At 41.8% G+C, this 23,909-nt stretch overlaps 1 protein-coding gene across 2 annotated transcripts in view; it reads left to right on the top strand.

Moving 5' to 3' along the window:
* The window catches only part of MEMO1 (mediator of cell motility 1), a 28,385-nt gene extending 18,798 nt beyond the window's left edge, over positions 1 to 9,587 (top strand). Inside the window, exons 6-10 of one of the 2 annotated variants that reach the window (XM_054195554.1) lie at positions 492 to 634; positions 1,809 to 1,885; positions 7,432 to 7,536; positions 7,918 to 7,990; positions 8,877 to 9,013. In XM_054195554.1, coding sequence (XP_054051529.1) covers positions 492 to 634; positions 1,809 to 1,885; positions 7,432 to 7,536; positions 7,918 to 7,941 — 349 coding nt within the window. In that variant the 3' untranslated portion in view covers positions 7,942 to 7,990; positions 8,877 to 9,013. Of the gene's footprint in view, positions 1 to 491; positions 635 to 1,808; positions 1,886 to 7,431; positions 7,537 to 7,917; positions 7,991 to 8,876 lie in introns of both variants that reach the window. The other variant, XM_054195552.1, reaches the window with a different exon arrangement.
* Positions 9,588 to 23,909: the final 14,322 nt, after the last annotated feature.

Genomic DNA, 23,909 nt, shown 5'->3' on the forward strand with positions numbered 1-23,909 from the left:
ATGAGTACTTTGAGTATTTTTGCTTAGAGGTGATAATTTTTGTCAATTTGTGGTGGGTGTCCCCCTCCTTTTTTTTTAAAAAAAACCCAACTTTTCTTCCATAGCATTTGTAATTTTCCCTGGAGTATCAGTATACATCTGTGTGCTCTCTTGAGCATTTTCATATACGTTGGAAAATTACCCAACGTTTGTGGAGCATCTATACAGGGAGAACTTCCTTCCTATTTTATTGCTAGTTTCATTGTGTCTTTTCTTTTTGATTGCTGGGTGTTTTCGCTTTGCAGCAAAGATAAATACTGGGGGGGGGGCACTTCTTTTCTGAAATTTAAGTAGTTTCAGGTTCTAAAACAACTTTCTAGTATGACCTTACCGAATCAACTGTATCTTCAATTCAGTATTGCCCTTTTAAAACATTCTGCAATTTCAGTTAGCAAGCCCTGAAAAGCTTCAGCTGTTACTTGAATTACAACCTCTTTTCTTTTGCTTATAAGCCATAAGGATGAGTTTACTATTATTCCTGTGTTGGTCGGAGCACTGAGTGAGTCAAAAGAGCAGGAATTTGGAAAACTCTTCAGTAAATACCTAGCTGATCCTAGTAACCTCTTTGTGGTTTCTTCTGACTTTTGCCATTGGGGTAAGTTTCACATCTCTTCATTATAACAGTATGATGAATATTTTGTAGTGATTTTCAAGTAATGTATTTTATTAAAACTGGACATTTTAACTTCTGGTAAATGTATCTTTGAAACTTAAATGCCTTCGCAAAGCTAAAAAAGGATTTTTCTTTTTTGAATCTGGAACAATAGATGAAAAATATTAATGCGGTAATGTGTTTTCAGTGTAGTGGAGGAAGTAAGTGCTGAAAGTGTATGGGTTTATATACATCTCTTTACTGTTGCAATGAAATAAGTGTCTGAAGTTTCTCGCTCTTTTTACTCTTCTTTTGAGCACCTCAGAGCAACTTGCAAAACGAATTAGCTAAAAATTCACTGGACATGGCAATATCCCTCTGACAGAAATAAGTTTTGTACATTTTACTGCTGGGTAAGATAGCAGATGGAGTATTTATGCCATTATGCCAATTCACCAGGGCTATCCCAGTTCATCTTGGTGGCAGAACTATAAAGACTCCAGAAGCCTTGAATTCTGTCCTGCTTTAACACTTTATTTTTCTTTGAAGTGTGATAATAGCTGGAAAAGGGACTGCTTCAGAAAGATATATTTTATGTTACACAACAGACGTTCTTTCCTTTTTTCCGTTGTCATCTTTGGTCAACTTATGTTATTAAGTGCATATATTATTACTTGTCTTTGAATTGTGGAATAGGTGGAGGTATATAAGAATGACCTGGGTTCTGTTGTGGCTAATGAACCATCTAGAACTGTTCACTGAATTATCATGAACTTTTTCTTTTAACCTTCGTTTACTGTGGATGTTGTTGTACAAGCAGAAGTAGCCTGACTCCAGGGTTGACTTTGTCAAGAGGGATAGCGAAATGAAATGTTGCTTTACTTTTTAATTTATAAAATTGTATTCAAGGCAATAACAGGCAATTAATCAGTGACACTGCGGTGTCAGTTCTACACAGTAGGCTTTTCTTTAGGAATACAGCTGCCCATCATGTATTTTTTTCTTCTGGGCTGCTGCTTTGATTGCCCTAGAATGTCCTCAGTGGAGCTAAAAAGTATAAAATAAATGAAGATTATTACTTTACAAATATTATAATTTCTATTATTTAGTAAGTACTAGGGAGTGTTTTAGCTACGATTTTTCCCTTTTTTATTTTATACATGATTTTTGTTTCAAGGTCAGAGGTTCCGTTACAGTTACTATGATGAATCCCAAGGAGAAATTTATAGATCCATTGAGCACCTAGATAAAATGGTAAGTTTTCAGATTTGGTGGAACTAACTAACAAATTTCTCCTGTACATTACATTTCTTTGAACACTTTAGAAATTTCTCTAACAAAAGTATTATAGATTAGCTATCTTATTGAATGTGTACTTTTCCTTTGTTTACCACAATAAGAACTTAGCTGTTGTTTTTAGCTAGTATCCTCCATTTTACTGACTGCACACAATATATTGTGGGTATAATCTAGTAAGCATAATTTATGAGAATAAATGCATGTTCGCCTACCTAAAATGCCCTAGTGTAATGTAATTCCTGTCCACGTACCCTCTTAGGTTTTCAAGAAGCAATAAAAATTACGAATGGAGTGTTGTGGTAGTTCAGGCTTGATAGCTACGGTACCTGCATACGGAGGCAGCGTGGTGATTATGGTAATGGTTTCAGCAACGGCCATTTTGAGGAGGAGAGGCTGGAGGGGATTGTGCTGGTCAGGAAGACAGAAGTAGCTGTTTCCTTGGGACTCATCTTTCCTCCTGCCCCTTACTCTGTAGTAGGTGGTGGGGAAAGGCGGTAAACGGTACTTCGTTCTGGGTTTGGCAAACGGCTGAACGGAATGCGAAATACACAAAGATCATGATGTCAATTATGTTGCCTTTTCTTTGCAATCACAGGAGCCAAGGACTTCTTTTTAAATGAAAAAATTGTGTTAACGTTCAAGACTATACTTAAGGCACAGAATAGAAGTAATTCTTCTGGAAATACGTAACCCTAAAATTTGTCTTAAAACTGTTTGGATCATTTATGTAACTTCTGTAAAATCTGCTAAAGGGAGAACTGTTGTTATTTGGGGCATGTTAATTTTTTTCCTTGTCTTGAAGGAATAAATCCTATCTGCTGGAGGGATCTCTGGAGTTTTGTGCTTTGTGTATCCATATTAACCTCTTTGTTTTCCCACTATTCATCGCTGGAATGGAAACAGTAAATAATTTGCCTTCACTCTATTTATCCCATTTTTAATAATTCTTGTTGCCAGTTGAGAGGTTTCTCTATAAAGACAAGTGTTTTTCTATGGAGTCCCAGAGTTTGCAGCTCTGAGTGTTTTTGCAGGAGAGCAGATTAAGGTGCATTAGCAAACGTTAGTTTCCCCTTGTTAATGTCTGTGGTGAAAGCTCGTAGAAAGACTGGACTTTGGCATTTAATTACTTTTAGTGAATACACTGCTGCACCAACTCCTTCTTTTGGTGGTTATTCAGCCAAAAGGAGATGACATTTTTTTTGTAACACTGAAAATGATGTCTACTGTTTAATAACTATGAAAATACTTTTTCAATCTTAACTGTAAAACATGCTGCGTAGCAGTATACTGTGGTTATTTTTTGCCTGCTTATATCGTGCCATATGCAAACACATGACTCAGTATTCAAACTCTGTACAGAGTAGGTTTTGCTTTTGGTGAATTTCAGAAATTTCTTTTTAGGAGTATTGTGGGTACACTTGGGATGTTCTCCACAGTGCCACAAAGATCTCCCTGTCATGTTTCTCCAGCTTTTGGAAGAAGTTTATTCAATTTTGTATGCCCCATTCAGCTGCTTCTTGTTTCCTTAGATAAGTATTGCATTTTTTAGTGTCATTCGGCATGCTAAAGAAACTTGCATTGTTATAAACACTAGGCCTCTCCACAGAGAAAAGAGCATTAAGATAGAGACAAAAACCGTACTTAAAACCATCAGAGGTTTTAACCTCTGCTGTTACTGGCCGAATAATTTATTGGGCCTCAGTAGAAAAGCAGTCGGCTGAGTGTTTTTCAAGCAGGAAGATATTCTGGGGTTACATGAAGTTACTTTTCCTTAGAAATGCCCTTGCGGGAGGACGATGGTCTCTTCCTTATTTAGACTGGACCTTAAGTACAGATGCATGGTGATTTTCCTGGCTAGTGCGTAAACAATGCTAAATGCTTTGGGCGTTGAAGTTTTCCTAGCCTGGTAAATGCTGTGAGAAATTTTATTTGCTGTGATTTTAAGTTAGAGCTGTTAGACTCTACATACAGAACAGTAAATATTGCTGGGCACACATCGGTTTCTCCATGGTAACTCCTAATGTGACCACTGCGTTACGCTGGGGGTACCACAGTGCGTGCGCCTTGTGAGGTGATGGCGAAAGGAGTAAACAGCCCCATGGTAAATAGGGGTACCTTAGGGAAGAATCCTCAAATGAAGAGATATAATTGAGCAGCTGATGTGTAGTAATTCGTTAGTATATCATAACCTGATGCCTACCATCTTTTAAAATAATAGTGGGGGAGTCTTCTGTAAGACATTGTTGAAGAGTAATTATTTTTTTATTATGGCTAGCCAGAAAATGCAGACTGCTCTCTTCAGTCTTCACTGCCAGATCGCGCATCTTATATCTACTTGTGAAACCTCATGCCTCACTTGAGTCAATAGGAGGATTCTGTTACCCTGAATGCTGAAGGGGGAGGATAATGCAGGCGCTGAGGAGAGCTGTGCAGGAACGGCCAGCGGTTGTGGTGCAGGAGCCGTGCACGGCATGGGTGGCTTCTCAGGTGGCTTTAATGAACTGCCAAATTCTGGTGGTTTCTGCTGTGCTGACATGGCGTGCCAGCACCTTCCAGAGTGCTCCAGCCTGGGAAGGCTTCTGGTCTTGGGCATAGTGCGAGACCATGACTCTCTGCCTGGGTGCCCAGCTCCCCGCTTGCTCTGCGGCACCCAGCCAGTAATTCTCCTGTTGGTTATTTATCTTCTAGCCTGAGTGACTCACACATGCAAAGGTAGTTGGACTGGCTAGTGCTAAGACCGAGTTTGTTTCTACTTCCATAAGTAGAAGTAGTTCATAACTTATAATTCCACTAGTTTATAATCTTTAAGTGTGGAGAATTAGCTGAAGTAACTGATTGCAAACTGAGACTTGACCAGGCAAAGGATTATTGGAGTATGGTATAAAATAAACCTGTGGGTGGTATGGTTGTGGTTGGCTGGGGTTTTTTTTAAGCTTGTAGATACTTGATCCTATAGAGGATGATATTTAAGAATGCAACTGCTTTTAATCATATTAAGTGCACTGTGCTAGGATATTGTAAATGCCATTTACAGCGTCTGGTTAACTGAGAGTTGCAATTTCTATGTGGTGGCATAATAACCATGTGATGAACTGCAGAACTGCGTGATGGTTTGCATTTTTATCATGTGGGTTTTGTTGCGTATTTTAACTCTGTTCTAAACCGTGTCCGGCTGAGTTATCTTGAATACTGAAAATGATTAGCTTCATACTTCTGCTTTTTAAAAAAATCAAACCCAACCTGACAAAAATATTTCCTTTGTTTCTCAACACCATTTTAGACTGAGAAACAAGCTTGGCAGTCTTTGCTCCTCTGCCACAACGATTTTTAAATCCAAAAGATTGAAAAGTTCAGTACAGCTGAGTGCTTGTAGGATATGTGTCTAATAGCCATTCCCTGTGGATTTTCTCCAGCCTGTGATGTATGGAGCTCTGTTAGCATTTGCTGGGATGAACTGCATAGCTGTCAATGTTTTGCAGCGCTGAACTGTGCATTGAAATAAGCTTACTAGGCATTCTGATAAATCCATGTCCATTCATTTGAGACAAATGCTTAAATGCCTCTGCCCAGTATGTTTCGGTGACTTACAGCTATAAAATGAGTCTCTCAATTGAGCAGCCATTTTCATTTTTTAAAAAGTCTTGAAAGGGCTTACAAATGGATAAAATATATCCTTATGAGCTGTTCAGTACCTGAGTAAATGCCTTATGCGTATATAGTTCAGTTTGGTTTTGCTTTCTTTAGCTGTGTATTGACAAGTACAATTTACAAGTAAATGGATGGTTCAAAAACATGCTGCTTAAACTTTAGAAATGCAATGGTATTTGTGATCACTGATAGTTAGAGAATAGCTACCTTTATTTTTTTCTGGCTCTCGTTTAAGTTCTGTAGGTCTGGAGTGAGTTAACAGCTTTAATTACTGGCCAGGGGTCCAAACACCCTCTCCATGATCCTGGAAGAACTGAGCTCTTGCCAGCAATTGGGTCAACATAGTTTGGTTTTCTTTGTCCATAAAATTTGTCTCTTCATGAATTCATCTTATGTCTGGTTTTAATTAAAAATACGCAAAGGTGGTGGTTATGGTTGCTGTTTTCTAATCCTCCCTGATGCTCCTGGGAATCTCCAGCTCCTCCACTGTAAGCTCTGATCCAGTCTGAATAATTAGCGCATCTGCCAGCCCAGCCAACGCCCTTGCAGAGTATTCAAGAGGTTTCACTCTTGAGGTGGAGACTTCAGACAGACTGACTGCTTCCTGCATTGTGATTTCTCCTTTTATCACCCGCACTTTCCCAAAAGCAGGGGAAGGGGACGGGATAATTGCAGAAACCTTAGGAGAAATTCTCTCCCTTTCTGATATCAGCCTCCCATTGTTCCCATGCAAAGTGTATGGGTTTTTTCCAGTCTCTAAGGAAAACATTCCTGTTTCATCAGCTATGTGTAAGAAGCACAGCTATGTGTCTTACTGAATTAATGAGTGTCTGCAGCTCATTTACCTGGTGAAGGGAATTAATCATTTTCAGAGGAAGGAAAAACACAGGAGGGATGTAGTCTAATACAGGCAAAATAGCAAAACCATGATAAAACTCAGGCAATAATTGATTTAGACTTGCTTTAAAGTGCTTTCATTGTATTTGATCTGCTCTGTGGGATGGGATAAGAGTAGGCTGTATCTGGAGTTGTAGGATTCTTTTTGCTTTTAAGAATGCAAATGTTTGTATATGTGGAAGGTTCTGGTTTCCATACATGTGCTGAATTTCATAGTATGACTCCATGGGATCGTGGGCCTCACTGTGGATGGAGAAAAGGATGTATATATGTGACTGCCTGATGTGAAGCGGAAGCGTCATCTCCTGGCTCTTATGTTTCGGTTGTGCACCAGCTTTCTAGTGCTGTAGAGAAGTTACGGATCTGCTTTATGTACTCTGAGCAGATGGCCAGCCTGTGCCCAGATCACCTGCCACGCATGCCTGATGTGTCTAGGATACGTTACACTTCCTACATGCTTGAATTGCATGTGTGTATATTGGTGATTTCTCTAGGGTATTTGGACATCCGCAAGTCCCAGGCAAGTGCTCAGCCCTGAGCTCTGTTACCAGGGAGAGGAGATGGAGGCAGAACTTCTTCCTGCATTGCCCCCTTAATAAATTTGTCTGGTTATTGCTGTATAAAAACCTATGGAAGTAGAGTGCCCTTGGAGGTGGGGATCAGCTAGTCTGTGGGAGGAGCTTTTTTAACATGAGCTTCACTGGTATCTGCAAAGATAGCTTCGCAGATCTGTGCATCATCGACGGCTTTGGAAGAGCTCCTGCACTTTTAGTTTGGCAAGGGATGGCAATGAGATGACTACAAGCTAGAGCTCACGTGCTGAGATTCCCTTCATGCCCTTGATACAAAGTAGAGGTTTTTTCCTCCTGAAATATTCTGTGTTGTCATAAATAGGTAATGTATAAACACCTGCTTATGAATGTGTAAAGTAATCATTACTATCGATTCTTTTTCAGGGTATGAGCATTATAGAGCAGCTAGATCCTGTATCTTTTAGCAATTACTTGAAGAAATACCATAATACAATATGTGGAAGACATCCTATTGGTGTATTATTAAATGTAAGTAACTGATTTGTTGAAAAATATAACTTTTAGCAAAATGCTTACATTTGTTTTAAACACAACCTTGCTGGAGTATTCATTAGTTCTGAAATTGCAAGTCTTGAATTAATTTATTTTTCCAAGGGTTCTCAATTTGGTCTCCAATTTCCATGCCTTGCATATAGACAAATGTAAGCTCTTACAATGGCTGAGGGTTTTCAGTTCCCTAGGGGAGATGAAGTACCATGTTCCTTTTGAATTTCAATGAAATACAATCATTCACTTTCTCTTGGCCCTAAAGAAACAAACAAATAAATCCATCTCCCTGAAGAAGTACATACTTACTGCTTTGAATCAGTACTTACAAACATGTATATATTTTTTCTGTATTGCTGTTAGCTAGCTATTGCGAGTGCCTTGTGATGTCTGGCAGCATTTTTGAGTTCTGCAAATAGGATGAAAGATTGCCTCTGTAAGTATTAGTGCAGTGCTCTGTTAACCCATAAATTAATGGCAATTAGAATCAGATTAACTGGTACTTTCTAGTTACCCTGTTCTGCTTCTGCTTCGGTGATGCAGTACAGACATAAACCTGGCTTAACTTAGGTGTCTGGGTCACAGCTGCTTTACAGCACTGGTGGAGTGCTGCAGATTTGCCATGCTGTTTGTATTGCTTGAGTGAATCTCACTGTATTTCTACTGTAATTCAAGTCTGAAACAGGAGGCACATTAACCTTTTAAAAGAGAAAACTTAATTCACTCAAAATGCAGCCTATATGGAGAACATAGAGGGACCTTTTAAAGTGGAGACTATAAAAAGTTTGTATGAGTAATATGAATATTGGGGATGTATGTAGCAAAAGTCAATACTATGACAACTCTTCAAAAATATCCAACTCTTAACCTCAGATAATGATAAGTTTTGCAGAGAATCTGAGCTAAATTCTGTTCATTCACTTTTGCCAATTGTCACACTTTAATAAATTATCTTGTTAAACTCTTTTTCCTTAATGGAAGAAATACGATCTAAAAAGTGTTGATAGTGTTGGATTTTTTTTCTGTTACATCTGCGTTTCTGTATAAATTCCCTATGGAACTGAAAGTATTGTTTCTAAAGGATCTATTTTGAAACGTTGTTTAGGATTGCTTTATAGGACTGCGTGGCTGTACATGGTGCGGTGTGGGGGAGCGTCAGTGAATGAAACGGCACAGAAATGGGTTAGGTCCACAAATTACTTGGAGGTGCTTATATTATTGTGAGAGATGGTGCAGGGGGAGGGGAGAGGACTGAGATCTAGAAAAAGTCATAATTTCAATGATACCTTTTTTTTTTAAACAGCTTTTTTTTCTCTCTTCAGGCTATCAACGAGCTCCAGAAGAATGGAATGAATATGAGCTTTTCATTTTTGAATTATGCTCAGTCAAGCCAGTGTCGAAACTGGCAAGACAGCTCAGTGAGTTACGCAGCTGGAGCACTTATGGTCCACTGAACCGCTGAATGCTCAGGGATGGCACCTGCACACGCTCTGTATACGGGGTCCCAGCCTAGCCCTTACAAAGATACAGTCCCTGGTCTTTGGGTATACTGAAACCTCAAACTAATAGAACTCTCTTCTTTTCTAGTAGGTGTAGTCCTTCCTTAGTTTCAACTCATTTGAAAATGCTTTCTTGTTTAGGACAATGGAAGGAAGGCTGGTATTGAAACATTTTGTGATTTTTTTATTATTATTATTATTATTATTATTTTTTTGAAAAGATAATGGCTATGATGGCATGGTGGCAGACAGTCCTTACAAATACAACATGTAAAGCATTTACCGTATCCTAAATTTGCACTCTTTGCAGACCTGTGCACATGTACTCAGCTTTCAGAATAGTTTTGCAAGTTGTAAACGGAAAAAGGGGTGGAAGCTTTTTAATAAAAGGAAAAAAAAAAAAAGGAAGACAACGCATTTATAAATGATCCTGTATTAGAATATAATAAAACTCCAGTATAGTCAGTTACTACCCGTGATGTAAAACAGATATCTTCTATTTTAGTTGCTAATAAAGGGCTACACAAACCAAAATAGTCTGATTTAAACTTATTGCTTTGTGTTCTGTATGTGGCTGCTTGTCATTAACATCTTTTCGCCTCAGTTCTTAGCTTGATAATTCAGCCATTCTGTAAAATACTTTAGAATGTATTTTATATTCAACATTTGTTATGACTACTTCATTTACAGATTTTTTTTTATCTTAAACCTCCACTATGAGTTCAGCTGTGCAAAAGAATTTTAAAAACTTTTTGTATATTCTAATTCTTTTTGTTTTACAATTATCTATAAAATAGTATCTTTTAGTATGTGATACAAATTTGTATCAGAAATACGCTTTTAATGATTTTTATGCTGTTTGATTATTAAAGTGAAATAGATGCAGTATTTTTATTTAAAATGACTTAAACAGTAGCTCGAAAATGATAATTCTTAGAGTGTCTATCAAGCATTCATAGGCCACAGAAGCCATACAGTGCTAAGCTCAAGCAGTTATTCCTCAAAGATTTAATTGGGAGGGGAAGGTAAGGCTTCTCTTTTTTTTTTTTTATTTTTTATTCTTTATTCTTTGACTGTGGGTAGAATTGTTTCATGTTCTCTAAGCATCATCACATCTTAAGAGTTCCTGAACTTTCTTCCAGACAAAATAATGGTGTAATTATTTGAGTTGTCATTCCTGAAGACTTCCTTTCGTTCTAATAAGAAATGCAAAGTAGGATGGCAGTACTGGCTCATTATCTAAATGGAGATTTTATTCCCTGATATTTCACCTGCTGTCAAGCAACCTCCTGGTATGTTCGGCTTTTGTGAGTGGCAGCGGGGAATTTCAGAATTCAATTTAGATTATCTTTGAAACTTGTGGGAATTGCCGCATGCAAAGTCTTCACCTGAAAGTGTATCAGACATCCTGTTTGTTCATATTAGAACACCCTTTTGGAAACAGACACTGCTTGCACTGTTTTCTTTATCACTGTTTTAATGGTTTTGGCCACCATTTTAATAATACAGGTGAATGCTCCATTTACAAAATGACCTACTTTGCAGCTGTTCAGAATCCATCCCAAATGCCAAACTCCTTTGCATGTCCGTTCTTTTAGTTGCCTTATTGCTCTGCCTTGTTCTTGAAAAGTCTCAGCAGCAGACAGGGAAAACAACTTCCAGATTTCTTTTGACAGACCGGCAGAAAGGCTGTGTAGGCAAAACTGGATTGGTAGCCAGTCTTTATAAATACTTGTCTGACTGTGCCTTATTAAAAAAAAAAAAGTAGTTTGATCATGAAGATTAACTCTTTTTTTTTTTTTTTTTTAAATCTTTGGTGAACTGACGTTTAATTAGGGTTTGGGTTTCTTTCAGTCTTGTGCCAAATGCTTGAAGTCATTATTGGAACACACAGTTAATTGAAACAGTTAAGTATATACTTTCTCCCTAAGGTAAACACAGTCATTAGCTTCTGAATACAAATGCCTAAGTTGCATCTTAGTTCTGTAAGATAGTTTTAATGAAGACAAAGCACAACTGGAAGAGCTTCAAGGAAATCAGTCGGCCATTTTGCTCAGCACAATGTTACGAAATACCTTACAGTGAAAGCACTTCACATGTAAACTGTGTAATGTATTTCAAAATAAAGTTTCTAATTAAAATGGGAATTTTTGTGCCTACTAATAATAACCAGTGATGACAGTTCAGAAGCCTACTCAGAGAGAAATTTAAAGCTTTGTGAAATCTGCTGTAACGTAGAAGGATTTGTTGTAAACCCCTTGTTTGTTTGAAAGCAGAAAATACCTGACTTCAAAGAACTCAACTTTTTTTTCCTCTTTTTGTGGGGTTGAAGAGAGTTGACTTCAGTGCTCAGTTTCCTGGTGTGTCACTTTAAAATGTGTCATAAGGAAAAGTAAATTATCTCCTGAAGAGATCTTCACTCAAGACTATAGTTTCATTATTTTAGCCTTGCCACGTATTTTATTCTCACTTAAGTACACATTTTAATACAGCATTTTGGGACAAAGAATGTCTGGTTTAGACAATATTGAATATTCACAGTCCCATTTGCTTTTGTGGAGGTTTCTTTTCTGGCTGGGATGAGTGAGCTTTGACCGCTCTTCTGGTGTGATAAATCCAGACAGGGACGTGATTCGTGTTTTAAAATTTTGGCATTTTAGAGAAACGTCCAATGTGTGAAAATGTTGATTAAAATACTAATTTGTTTTGTTCTCGTGTTGTTTGCAAAAGAGCTTTATGGGTTTTGTATTTTTTTTTTTAAATTACTGTCTTTTAAAAGTGCTTTTAAAGTACTGTCTACTGAATTCTTAGCTGGCGTTTTTGACACTGAAATGGAGCAGGAGGTCTTCTGCTGCTTCGGGTTTAGATCAGCAGGAGCGGGAGAAAGCGCGGGCGTAAGCAGCATTCCATCCCGGTGCCGAGCGGTGGGTGGCTCCGAGGGCACGGGCAGCCACCTCTCGCCTCCATCCGAGCCTGAGGACTGTGCCCCTGCCCCCCCGGCACCTGGGCCCTCGCAGCGTGGTGCCAGTTACGGGTAACTACTGCAGCTCTCAGCCTTCCTCAGTTCGTAACGACTGCTTGGCTTTATTTAAAAAAAAAAAAATCCCGTCCTGAGTGGCTTTGGTCTGATGTTGTTATTTGAACGGAACTCTTACTCCAGTGCAGCCTCTGGAAATGCCGGGTTTGCCCAGGACATTTTTAGGCCTCGCTCTCGCTGCTTCCCCCTCGGGGAGTCATTGCTGTGTCCCAGGGGCTCTGGATGTTGCTGCAGGCCTTACTCGGGAATTTCAAATTGACATTTCAAGTGCTGAAATGGGGGGGTTTCCATCTGATGCCTGCACACGGAGTCTCCCAGTACCTTGGCATGTTGTTTTGGTGGCTGGTGTAGGGTTTTTCCATTTCATGTTTGTCCTTTTCCCCTTATTCCCTCAAGAAAAATGCTTTCCTCTCGTCAAAGGAAGCTTTGCTTTCAAATGACATCAGTCACCGTGGTTCACAGTTGTTACTTCCTCGGGCTGAGCTCAGTGTGCTAACTAGCATCTGATCCGCTCTAAAAAATTGCCTAAACTATTACATTCATGGAGAAATGTTTAAAGTCCCTTGTATGGGTGACATTTTGCCTGCATTCTTCTGTGAGAAACTTTCTGAAATTAGCCTTGAAGCTCGCCTGTGAAAAGGTCTTCAGTGTGAAGTGAATTTTGGGATGCAGTTTAATGCACCCCGAAGCCGTGAGATGTTTTGGTTCGGGGCCCGCAGTGCAGCCAAACTGCCTTTTCAATAGATGGTTGCGAAACATGATTTGGAATTGGTCTGTTGGGATGAACTGACTTTATTCTTTCAGTAATGCAACATCTATTGCCTCTATTCTAATTGTCTCTAGTGCTTTTTTTTATTATTTCATTTTTTTTCCTCATTTGATTTTGTGTAATTCTGAAAACAATTTGTCCATGTGTGCAGCAGACAACTTCCAGATGCCTGGTGTCAATTTGAGGGTTATCTTATTCCAGCGTTAGCCGAAAACTCGGTATTGGCTTCTTCCTGCCACGTCTGGTACCTCTTTGGTATGTGCATCCCCTAATGCTGGGGTCTGAGACATCTCTCCCATGGCTTATACTCCAGGAATGGAAATGCCATGGTAGTGATAAAGAATTAAGAAAGAAATCATGTCAGTTTGTTTGCTTGTGTTTTGTGGTTTTGGCTGGTTGGAGGAAGGTTGGTAGAGCTTGGATCTTTTTGGAAAGGGCAGAGGAATGAGAAGAACAGGCGTAGATGGGGAAGAAAATGGTTGCTTTTCCAATTTAATGCCAGCAACTGTTCTGCTATCCTGTTTGGGACCTGACAGGCTGCAAAATATTGCCCAGTGCAGCTGTGGGCTGGATGCAATGATGGGCAGCCTACTTCTGCTACTTCCAGGAGAAGAAATGTTGGAAGTTTTTTGTCCACTGTAGCTCAATTTGTTGAAGCTCAAGGGTGAGAATCCTGCGCTGATATCTTTAAGTTACAGGTAGTGACGGGGGACCCCACACCCTCCAGGTTTCTAAGGCAATGTGTTTCCATCTTGGCGGATTTAAGAGAAGCAAATAATTACCTCAGCTCTGTGATCTCCGTTGACGTTAATGTAAATATGTGTTCCCTACAAACAGTTCTATATACCTTTTTCAAAGCTTGTGAAACCAAAGTTATTTAATTACTGCTTTCAAACAAAAATATATCCTAATTTGAGTAGTTGTATTTAAATCCCATTAAAGAATAATCCAGGGCCTCAAGTCTGCTGTGAGTGAAGGTGGTAATGAAACTTTAGACTTTGGTGATATAGTATCTGCTCTGTATATCACAAAGACCTAAATGACAAGAGGAATAAAACATGGAGTTAAACATTAAACTGGGAACTCTCTGAACCTAAACCTCTCAGATTTCTTTTTTTCTTAAGTGAATTTTAAAACAGTGAGAAATGACTTTCCTGAGCCTGTGAGCAGCTTCACAAGACTGAAAACAGCAGTGCTCTTGGGTGAAGTCCCTTCTTTGGTAAAAGGTGGTTTTTATATTTTTCTGCTGAACTCCTGCAGCACAAAGTGGAGTATGAGCATCTTGGGGCCTGGGCTGCAAAGGCTCGACTGAGCTGTGGGCTGCACGGGCAGGTAGAGAAAGGCGTCCCCTGGGATGTGTCAGCTGGTACGTACTGAAACGACTTTCCATTTGCCTCTAGGAATTGTTATAAAGATTTGAAGAGTGAGCCTTTAAGCTCAGCTGTGATGAATCAGTGTTGAGTTCGTGCATATTTTTTATGATAAAAAAAATCTATTTTCGTTTGTGATCACAGTCCAATTAGCTGGTGTTACAAATAACCTGTTGGTAAGATGTCTGCCATCAATGGCTCATCTGGAAATGCTGACTGGCGTTACAACTCTTTTCAGGGAGAAATCACACTTCCTGCATTGTAAGAAATGGTTTTCTGTTGGCAGGGCTGAGATGTAAATCAAATGCTACTTTCAAGCCATTCTGAAATGAACTGACTTGGTTATTGTATATAAGCACTTAGCTTTGGTGCATGCTCAGTGTTCCCTCTGTCAGAGAAGTTAGAACAGGATGCATTACTGACGTGTGCCCATGCATTTCCAAGCCAACTCCAAAGCACTGGGGTTGTGAGGGAAAACAATTCCAGTGAAGTGGATAACAGGTATGTTTTGGCAGGTGTAAACCTGTGCTTTATGGGATTTACAAGAGTATTCTCATGTTCACTTAAAAAACCCAAACCCTGAGAAAGCAAAGAAAACCACCCCAAAACTCAGAAAATGTGTAAGAATATTTCTATGAAAAGTAGGGAAAACGTTAACCAGGAGAAGGTTAGCCTCCTCATGAAGGCTGGGACAAACCTGGCTTGAGAGGCTTCCTCTTCCACGTCCGCAGCAGGAGCCCTGGGAGAGGCGGGTGCCCCGGCTGGGGCTGGCTGGAGCAGGAGGTCCTTGGGTGGGCTCAGGACTCCCCGTCCAGAAGGAAGGGCCTTTTCTGCTAAATGCAGGTGAAGTCTTCTGACCAGCAAGGCTTTCGCAAAACTGCCTTTGCTCGTACTAGAGGAGCCTCTTCAGACTCTGCCTGCAGGAAAGCAGGCCCTTTGTATGAGACTGAGGGAAAGTGCTGGGGGTCAGGGATGCGTTCCCACCATCGCACGGTGGCGGACTGGAAAACGGGAGTCTCCTGCTGCATTCCCTCTTCTCATGCCTACGTGCTTTCTGGCCGTCAGCACCCTTCTCAAAGGCAGGCCTCCGCAATCGCTGCCTTGTGCTAGGGAGGGGGGGGCTGCCCTGCCCTCCCCCGCTTCAGCAATGCTCGTTGCGAAGCGTTCTGAGGTAAAAAGGATTTTTCCCCAGTGCTTTTTCTACGTTTCTGAACCAAGGGCTGTTTTGGGGAGGGAGGGGGCGGGCTGGCCGACACTAGGTGTCAGTGTCGTGCTTCCCTCTGCTCCCGCCGAGCGCCGCTGCCGGCCCGGGGGGAGCGGGGTGCCCCGGCGGCAGGCGGACACGCTTCCAGCCCCAAATAGTCAGTAGTAGTTGATGTTTTTAAAATATCAGCTAGAACCTTTCGTTTTCCAGTTTTTCATGAACTTCGTGGCCATAACCAAATGATCCTTTTCCAACGGTCCCTTTACAATAGAATCATAGAATGGTTCGGACCTTAAAGATCATGTAGTTCCAACCCCCCTGCTCTGGGCAGGGACACCTCCCACTAGGCCAGGCTGCTCAAAGCCCCATCCAGCCTGGCCTTGAACACTTCCAGGGAAGGGGCATCCACAGCTTCCCTGGGCAACCTGTTCCAGTGCCTCATCACCCCCACAGTAAAGAATTTCTTCCTAATATCCAATCTGAATCTCCCCTCTTTCAGTTTAAAACCCTTACCCCTCATCCTATTGCTACACTCCCTGATAAAGAGTCCCTCCCCATCTTTCCTATAGGCTATTACATTGCAGATTATCACCTACTGAGTTATCTCTGTCACAAACTACAGTAAAAAATGGCAACAGCATCTATCATGCACAAATATTTTTTGTTGACAAGGCTCATAAGCAAACATCCAAAGTAAAGGGATGGTGCACCTCCAGCTGTGTCTCTGGACATGGACCCTCTTGCTCTCTTCTGATCTCTCGGTGTTTCGCAAGTTGTGCAAAAATTACTTCACTTGGTTTGTTTGGGATTTCAAGAAGGCTGTTGTTCAGTTAGGGGTGAGGTGGGAGCTTGGGCTAAAAGCTGAACCTCCTCTCACCCTACAAGTTGGGTAAGGCAAGGGAAAGGTTTCCCCTAAGCTCCTCTGCAAGTGGCATTGCGGGTAAATTGTTAAGGACACGCTCCTGTTCGTATAAAAGCTGGTGGCCAAGCTCTAATGCATTTCAGCAGGATGGGCCCGAGACAACAGCTGGAGCTGTCACCCTACCCGAGCTGGGGGCGGCAGGACAGATGTGAGCATCCTCCACAACATCTCCCACCCTCATGCTTGAGGGCAGGACGGTCCCCAGACTTTGGTCTGTGTGCTTTGGTTTGGCCTGCCAGGCGGAGGGGACACACTGAGCCACACATGGCATTCTACCTCTGTAGGTACTTAATTTCACAAAGCTTGAAAAAATACCTTTGTGTCTGACCAAGCTCCCACTGAAGTCAGTAGGAGATGGATCCAACTTCGCATTCATAAGGAGATACGGAGTTGCTCAAGAAGGCAGCGAGGGAGTCAGATCTCAGCCGTTGTAACCTGTGGAAGGTTGGTGCTGGCAGCTTGCGCAGTGGAACAAAACCAGAGATGACAAAGATGTACTCAAATTGTTTCTGGAGACAAATGTCCATGCTTTCTAACCCCGAGCAGAAGTTTAACTTATCTGATCTGCCAGTTGATTTTACAAGATTATTTTGTTCCTTAAAAAAAGGAGTAGGAGCCAAGCTGCTGCTTTTTTTTTTCTTCCTTTTTTTTCCCTCTTAAATACTGCTACATTCTATTTTCTTGACACATGAGCTTTTCCATGACTACAGTTTCTTTTAGCTGAACTCGTCTTATCTAAGAGAGAAATCTCAGGCTGGATCTAGCTAATTTTATAATACTTATATATAAGCAGCATTCCAAAATCAAGTCAGAAGGTGAGGGACTAAAAAGTTGGCCTGGAAAAGACCAAAAAAAAAAAAGACAATGTCTGCTTTTTTCCATCTGACTCCAACCAGAGCAGAGTTGGGCCAGTGAAGACATTTTGAAATTCGTAATTCTTCACTTTCTATTGCTGAGTTGCTTTTGCCGTTGGCGAGCATCCAGGCCCTGGCACCTTGTATGGCTGGAGCATGCCATCACTAGCCCTTCCTGGAGACACGCCGCTGCAGACCCAGCACTGGTGTAGCTCTACTTCCAGTAGCAGGGAGATGTATGGTAAAATGGGCAGTGTAGATACTGTGTCTGTGTTGTGTACAGCTGCTTTGCATGGGCGTAGCTGACAGGATAGTGAAGATGCCCTTTTGCTGTTAGCTGTTGCTACCATGGAGCTGTATCTCCATAGAAGGAAAGATAAAGCAGAGGTAAGAGACAGTCTTGTGAAGACGCTGCCTCTTTGACTCTCCAGCAACTCACTGTACTGAGAGAGACAAAAACTGGGGGAAAGCCCAGCTTGGCTAGGGCCAGAGAGAGCAGCTGGGCCAACACATGTTGGAAGCTGGGCCTTAGGTTAGGTGATCAAGGGCTTTGCCAAGCCAAGTCCTGCATATTTCCACTGAGGGAAATTTCGCCACACCTCAGGGCAACCTATCCCAGTCTTTAGTTGGTCTCACAGTGGAGAAGTTTTTCATGTGTCTGGAGACAAAATTTGTCCTGAAATGACTTGACTGTCCATCGCAGTGTATCCTCATGAAGGGTGCCTTCATCATCTCTACATTTCTAGCACTGAAAGACTGGGATGAAATCCCTCTGAGCCCTTGCTTCTCTAGGCTGCATGAACCCAATCCCTTCATCCTTTCTTCATGTGCCAAGTTCTCCAACCCCATAACTCATAATCTTGCTGTGCTTACTGCCCCAACCCTGCTGGGCTCTACCCAGTTTTTCAATGTCCCTCTTGACCTTGGGGGACCAAAACTGGACACGGTGCCCAGGTGCGATGCGAGATAGTCACATCCCTTGTTACGCTGGCTGCACTCTTGCTGATACAGCACAGTTAGGTACTGACAATAGTCACGGCCATGGGGTATTTTTCATCAAGCAATTTCAAAGTGCTTTGTAAGGATGTTTTAGGAATAGCTCTCAGTTTCTGCCCTTCTGAGATCTTTTTCAAAGGAGGTCAAAACTTTTTCAGCCCTACCATCTACAGATCAGAATTCAGTCTATTGTTTTAACTGCCCTCGTCCTTTTGGCCTAACAGTCAAATCCATCACCTTCTGCAGTGTGTAACTCTAGAAAGAAATTTACAGGGGAGAAAAGACCCCCTTGGAGAGTAAGAGGAATGCATCAATTTTGCAGCTAAATGAAGTGCAATGAAATCTTGAGTTTCTCTTATGCATACACCACATGAAAGGGATTAAACTTTTTCTAAACTGTTCTATAAATGAAATACAGAGTTTTTCTTAAATATTTCCCGGAGCAACATAATGTAGACACAAAAATGAGCTCTGGCTCTAATCTTGATAATTTTATCAAAAAGCGTATTTCAGCTTGGCAACTGCTCCACCAGATCCCTGGTGACGGGGTTGCATGTTCTGGAGTAGAGTGCACCAGCCTTCTTGCCCAGCTCTGTGCTTGACCAAATGCCAAACTTTCATCCAAGCAGGCAAATGTGCCTCAGTTTCCTCATATTTAAAAAAGAAACCATGGCACTTGACTTTCTTTTGGTAGCAGCAAGAGAGAAACTTTAGTGACGTCCACCAAAGCTACCAGGGCCTTTTTCTTGTTTGCAGGCATTTGGAAAGATAGCAGTGTCACATCGTGTGACACTTGGGAGGTCCACCATGCCATCTCTCATCCAGAGCACACACTTAAATTGCCCTTGGCAAATGTTTCTCCAAAGTGTCCATGACATGTCTCTGGTGTGGTGACCAGCATGGTCCTGCCAGGGCTTTGCTGCTCTTCCTGGGGGGCACTTGAGTTGGGATCTCCTCTGCAATTTCATCCCATTTGTCTTCCTATCCCAGCAGACTTGTTAAACTCTCCCATCTCCTTGGCAGCTCCTGCTTTTGATTGTGAAATCTTATTGCATCTCTTCTCAATTTTCTCTTCCCTGGCAGGAACAGCCCTAATTCTTGCCATCCTTTCCTACACCATGACTAGTTGCTCTTACTGCTTTCCTCCAGGCTGGTGGTCAATGCTTCCTCGGCCTGTAGAATCTCAAATGACACATTTCTGCTGGGGCCAGACAGGTGCCAAATGGGGGGAGTGTCACTTCATGTTTTCACACATCTCACCACTGCACGGTGTGACCCATATGGTGTGCATCCTTCCCTGCAGCAGCAAGGCGCTGTGACACACGCTAACACCTAAATTCAGCAGAACAGCTGTGTGGCCAGGTGTTGCCTTGTCAAATGTCTGCTCATCCAGAAACCCATGCCAGGTTTGCACTTTCTCTTGTCCTTATCAAACTGCCTTCTGTTTTTTAGATTAGTTTCTCCAGTTTGGTTAGATCATTTGAATTCCTACGTTGTCTCCTGTGTACTGGAAGTCTTTCCACCCTAGCTGTCATCTGCAAATTTAATAACCGTACTCCAGGCTCTCAGTATCCAAAGCATTACTGAAGACACAGTATAGTACCATAGACTGGCTTCAGTGAAATCCGTGCTTGATGCATCCTTCCAGTTTGGCCAGGGATTTACTGACAATGACTCCCTGACACAAGTTTTTTAACCAATTCTGAACTTCCCTTATGATAGTGTCATGTTGACTCAAGTCACTTCCCCTTATAAGCACACCACGTGAGAAAATGTCAAAGCTTTACTGTAGTCAAAGCACATCTGTTGCTTACGTAGAATGACAGTTTCCACTTTCATCCTCTCACAGGAAGAACCTGAACTGGGTTTCATATTAGTTCCTTATTAATCTGCATTTGCCATCACTCATCTGATTGGGGTCTTTCATGTATTTGCAAGCAGCCTGGTTTGTTCTTATGGTGTTTTTCTGGGCACTGAAGTTAAGCCAACTGGTCTCCAGTTGTTTTGCTCATCTCTCCCCCCTTTATAAAGCTAGGCACTCTGTTTGCCTTTGGTCAGTCTTACATGACCTTGGTCACCCTCCCCAGGTTCTCAGGTAACCTCAGCCAGCTCTGAGGTAGCTTCTGCCAGTGGTGGAAATACCTATGGGGAATTCCATTAGGCACAACAAGTTTGAAAACATTTAATTTATCTGAACAGTCTTTTTAGATAAATTTAGATAGCTTTCTCTTTTTTTGTAGTCTGAAATCTCAGTCTTTTGATGTCAGTTCTGTCAGCTGTCCGATCAAACTTGACCCGTTCAGTGGAAACAGAAAAAAATATATTAAACACCGTCATTATTTACACTGATAGATCTAAGTGATAGAAACGTGGGGAGGAAAAGGACTACCTGGTTCAGTAAGTCCCATCTCCAGTGGCCATAAAGTATAACGTAATGCAGAGACTGCGCAAATCTCTGCACCTAACAAACCAAACCCCATTTACCAAACTCCTGCCAGGAGGTTATTATCCTGCGCTGCTAACACTGAAAAGGCAGCCTGAGCTTTTGGAGGCCTGGGGGTTTACCTTTGGCCTGTCCTTATTACTGAGGATTATGTTCTTACTCATCACTGCCGCACCAGCACGCTCTTGGCTGCTGCCCTGATGGGTGGACAGCCCTTGCAAGCCTCCAGGCACCACTGTTTGGGTGGCAACCTGGGCTGTGGCTGGAAAGAGAGGCTGGGGCAACAGTTCCCAAGGCAGGAGGTGGCTGCAGTGGCCTGAGGAGTGTGGACCCAGTGTGGGCTGCCATTGCCAAAGGGCCTCTCCCCCAGCCCTTGGTGCAGAGGGGGAGAGGTGCAAGGCTTGGGCTCCCTTGGTGCAAGGCTTTGGGCTGGTGGTGGGACAGCGAGGAGAGAAAATACAAACGAGATCCCCAGCAGGGAGCCTGCAGGATAATGGCAATACTCATCAGCTAAACAATCTGCTTGCTAACTTTTATACAGGTTCTTGTTCTCAATTCAAAGGGAAAGATGCTGTATTCAGGGCTTCGCCCTTTCTTGCAACAATCCCTGACTTGCTTGTGACTTGCCCACGGCTGTATGATTGCCATGCTGTCTCTCACTCTCTTTTTTTTTTTTTTTTTTTTTTGCAGCATTTGCAGCATCATCCCAGATCAGAGACCCGCAGAAATTTCCCCAAGCTGTAAAAATGGATAATCATGCAACAATCTCTTCTTTCCAATTCATGAAAGTATTATACAAGCAGTCACAAATGCTGATCTTTGAAAACAAGAGCCGCTTCACATGCAATTGTTTAGTTCAACCAACGTACAAAGCAAAAAACTTCTTGGAATGCTACATTATTGTTATTTTTTTTAATACTAAGTGGTCCTTTAATGCGTGTTAATCTCTGACAGATGGCTCTGTCCATCTGGCACTACTGAAGAGTATAAAAGTCTAATTTTTGTGGAAAACTTATTTAAAATTGTATATTCATTAGAAATAACTAAAACAACTGATCTTTTCATCCTGGGAGTGCATGATGGTGCCGAAGCACCACTAATAAATTCCATTGCCAAGAAGTGGGAGAGAGTTTGCGGACAGAACTGATGGCATGAGCAATTTTTCTCCTTTCATAGTTGTGAAATATTTCTAAGGGAAAAAAATCCTGTGAACAAAGCGCAATATTCCTCACAGACAGATTCGCACAGGCTCTGGCTTGTTCTGAAGGAAGGTACCGTATCAGCGTCGGCCTCGGTCCCTGGTACAAGTGAGGGCATCCCTGGTGGAAAGGCAGAGTTGGAGATTCTGGCTGCAAGCATGCCTGGCTCAGTGCAACACCTGAAGGGATGATGACGGACCACTAGTGCTACTTCTTCCACCAGACTAGCAACTTTATACTCACCCAGCCTGCTGCAAAGGGCTGGAGCTCTTGCTGGCTGCCCCAGTGGCTTGGGATGCCGAAGGCATTGTCTGGAGAAGGCAGCGGGGCAAGCCAAGCACAGCCCCAGCAGGGCAAAGCAGGGCTGCATGCCTGCACTATGGAAGAAGAGGGAGGAGGAGACAGGGACCCTCTAGAAAGTCTGCAGAATGCCTCAAGGAGGGAGGTGAATCCACATGAAACCAGGCTTTATCAGTCCTGCTGCTCATGGAGCAATGTTACTCATGCAGGCATCAGCTTCAGAGTAGTTAAAAAGGTAGGAGAGGCCCTGCAACAAACAGTTGTACAGGAATTTTTAATAAAACACAGAATTTGCCATCTTCAAAGCATGATCCCACTCCTACGGTGGCCTGTGTGGTGAATCCTCTTGGATTTTGGGAGAACTTGACTGTGTTGTTATGTTGCTGTGGAAATCTGAAATATTATATGGATGTGATGTCATGCTCAGAGAATAAAGCAACACTTTGTCTATGACAAAATAAACACTTATCTGTTATTTTTTCTTCTTTTAGCATCATCAAATACTCAACCTGAGAAGGAATACCATTTTTAAATTTGTCCTGGAATAAGAAAACATTATTCTGTGTCAGTTCAGAAAAAGTACTTTCTGTCTGCAATGGGCAAGATGATTGTCCTACCTTGAACCATGAAGGGGTTGAAGTTTGAGTATTGTTTCATGCTGAAGTAAAAATATTATTTTGTCCTGAAGATCGGAACAGAGTATCCAGTATTCCTCCAGCAAGCGGATCTATATTTAGAGTGACGACACACAAGGTTTTCTTAGCAATGGTAAATTTTTTTCTACAAAATCAGTGTCCTAAAATTAAATCCTTAGGCAAGACTGCTTTGCATTAAAAAAGTGCTTTCTCTTTTGAGACTTCAAAGTCAGGTTAGCCTCTTAAAACTGTTTGGAAAAGTCTTAGATGATTTATTAAAAAGGTAACTAATCAGGCTCTTGCTATGCGATAGCGGTTTATTAAAATGTATAATTTCACTAAACATGTATTTTCTGGTGATATTTTAATCATGGAGTATCTGACAGCAGAAGCATCCTTTCTATTAAAGTTCAATGGGACAATTTTGAAGGCTCTAGAACACACTTCATTTCCTTTTAAATGTGCTATGATTATTCCCTAGCAGCAAGAGGTAATAGCTCCAGGCTGCCCTGTTCAAAACCAAGCTTCTCTCTGTGGTGGATGTTGAGAGAAAGCCACCAGGGTGCTGGCCTGTGAATCGGAGGACCTGAAAGTGGGTCCGTGGTCCATCATACTCCACCTGCATGACTGTCTTTCAAACTCCTGAGTGTGTTACAGGACTGTGAGGCTGCAACAGTCAGTCAGAGCTACTGACATGAAAGCCAGAACCTGGAGCTCATACTTTTGATACAGAAGATATGGAAAGTTTGGCACCCTTTAAAAAGGATTGGAAAGCAGGCATGCTATGGGTCAGGGAGCCTCTACCGTTTGCCACTGGGAGATGTATTGGGAAAGGTCCTGCATTAGTGCCCTTCTCCAGACCTTGGGCACCCAAACCCGGGTCCTATCTTGAGGGCTGGTGGTAACATCTTGACTTTTCAGAACCAAACAATGCTCATTGCATCCTCTAAAAGAAAAAAAAAGCATTGGTGTTAACACCTACATTTTAAATTAGTGGTTTGAACACATGCTCAGGAAATGAGACACATGCATTTTTAAGCCTTTCTCAGCTGGAGGATGTTCAAACCCACATCAGAGAGAATCAGTAAGAGCGAGCCTGTAGCTGAAGGATGAGCGAGTGCACTCAG

This window comes from Rissa tridactyla, chromosome 3 (assembly GCF_028500815.1).
Source record: "Rissa tridactyla isolate bRisTri1 chromosome 3, bRisTri1.patW.cur.20221130, whole genome shotgun sequence".
In the NCBI taxonomy this organism is placed as follows: Eukaryota; Metazoa; Chordata; class Aves; order Charadriiformes; family Laridae; genus Rissa; species Rissa tridactyla.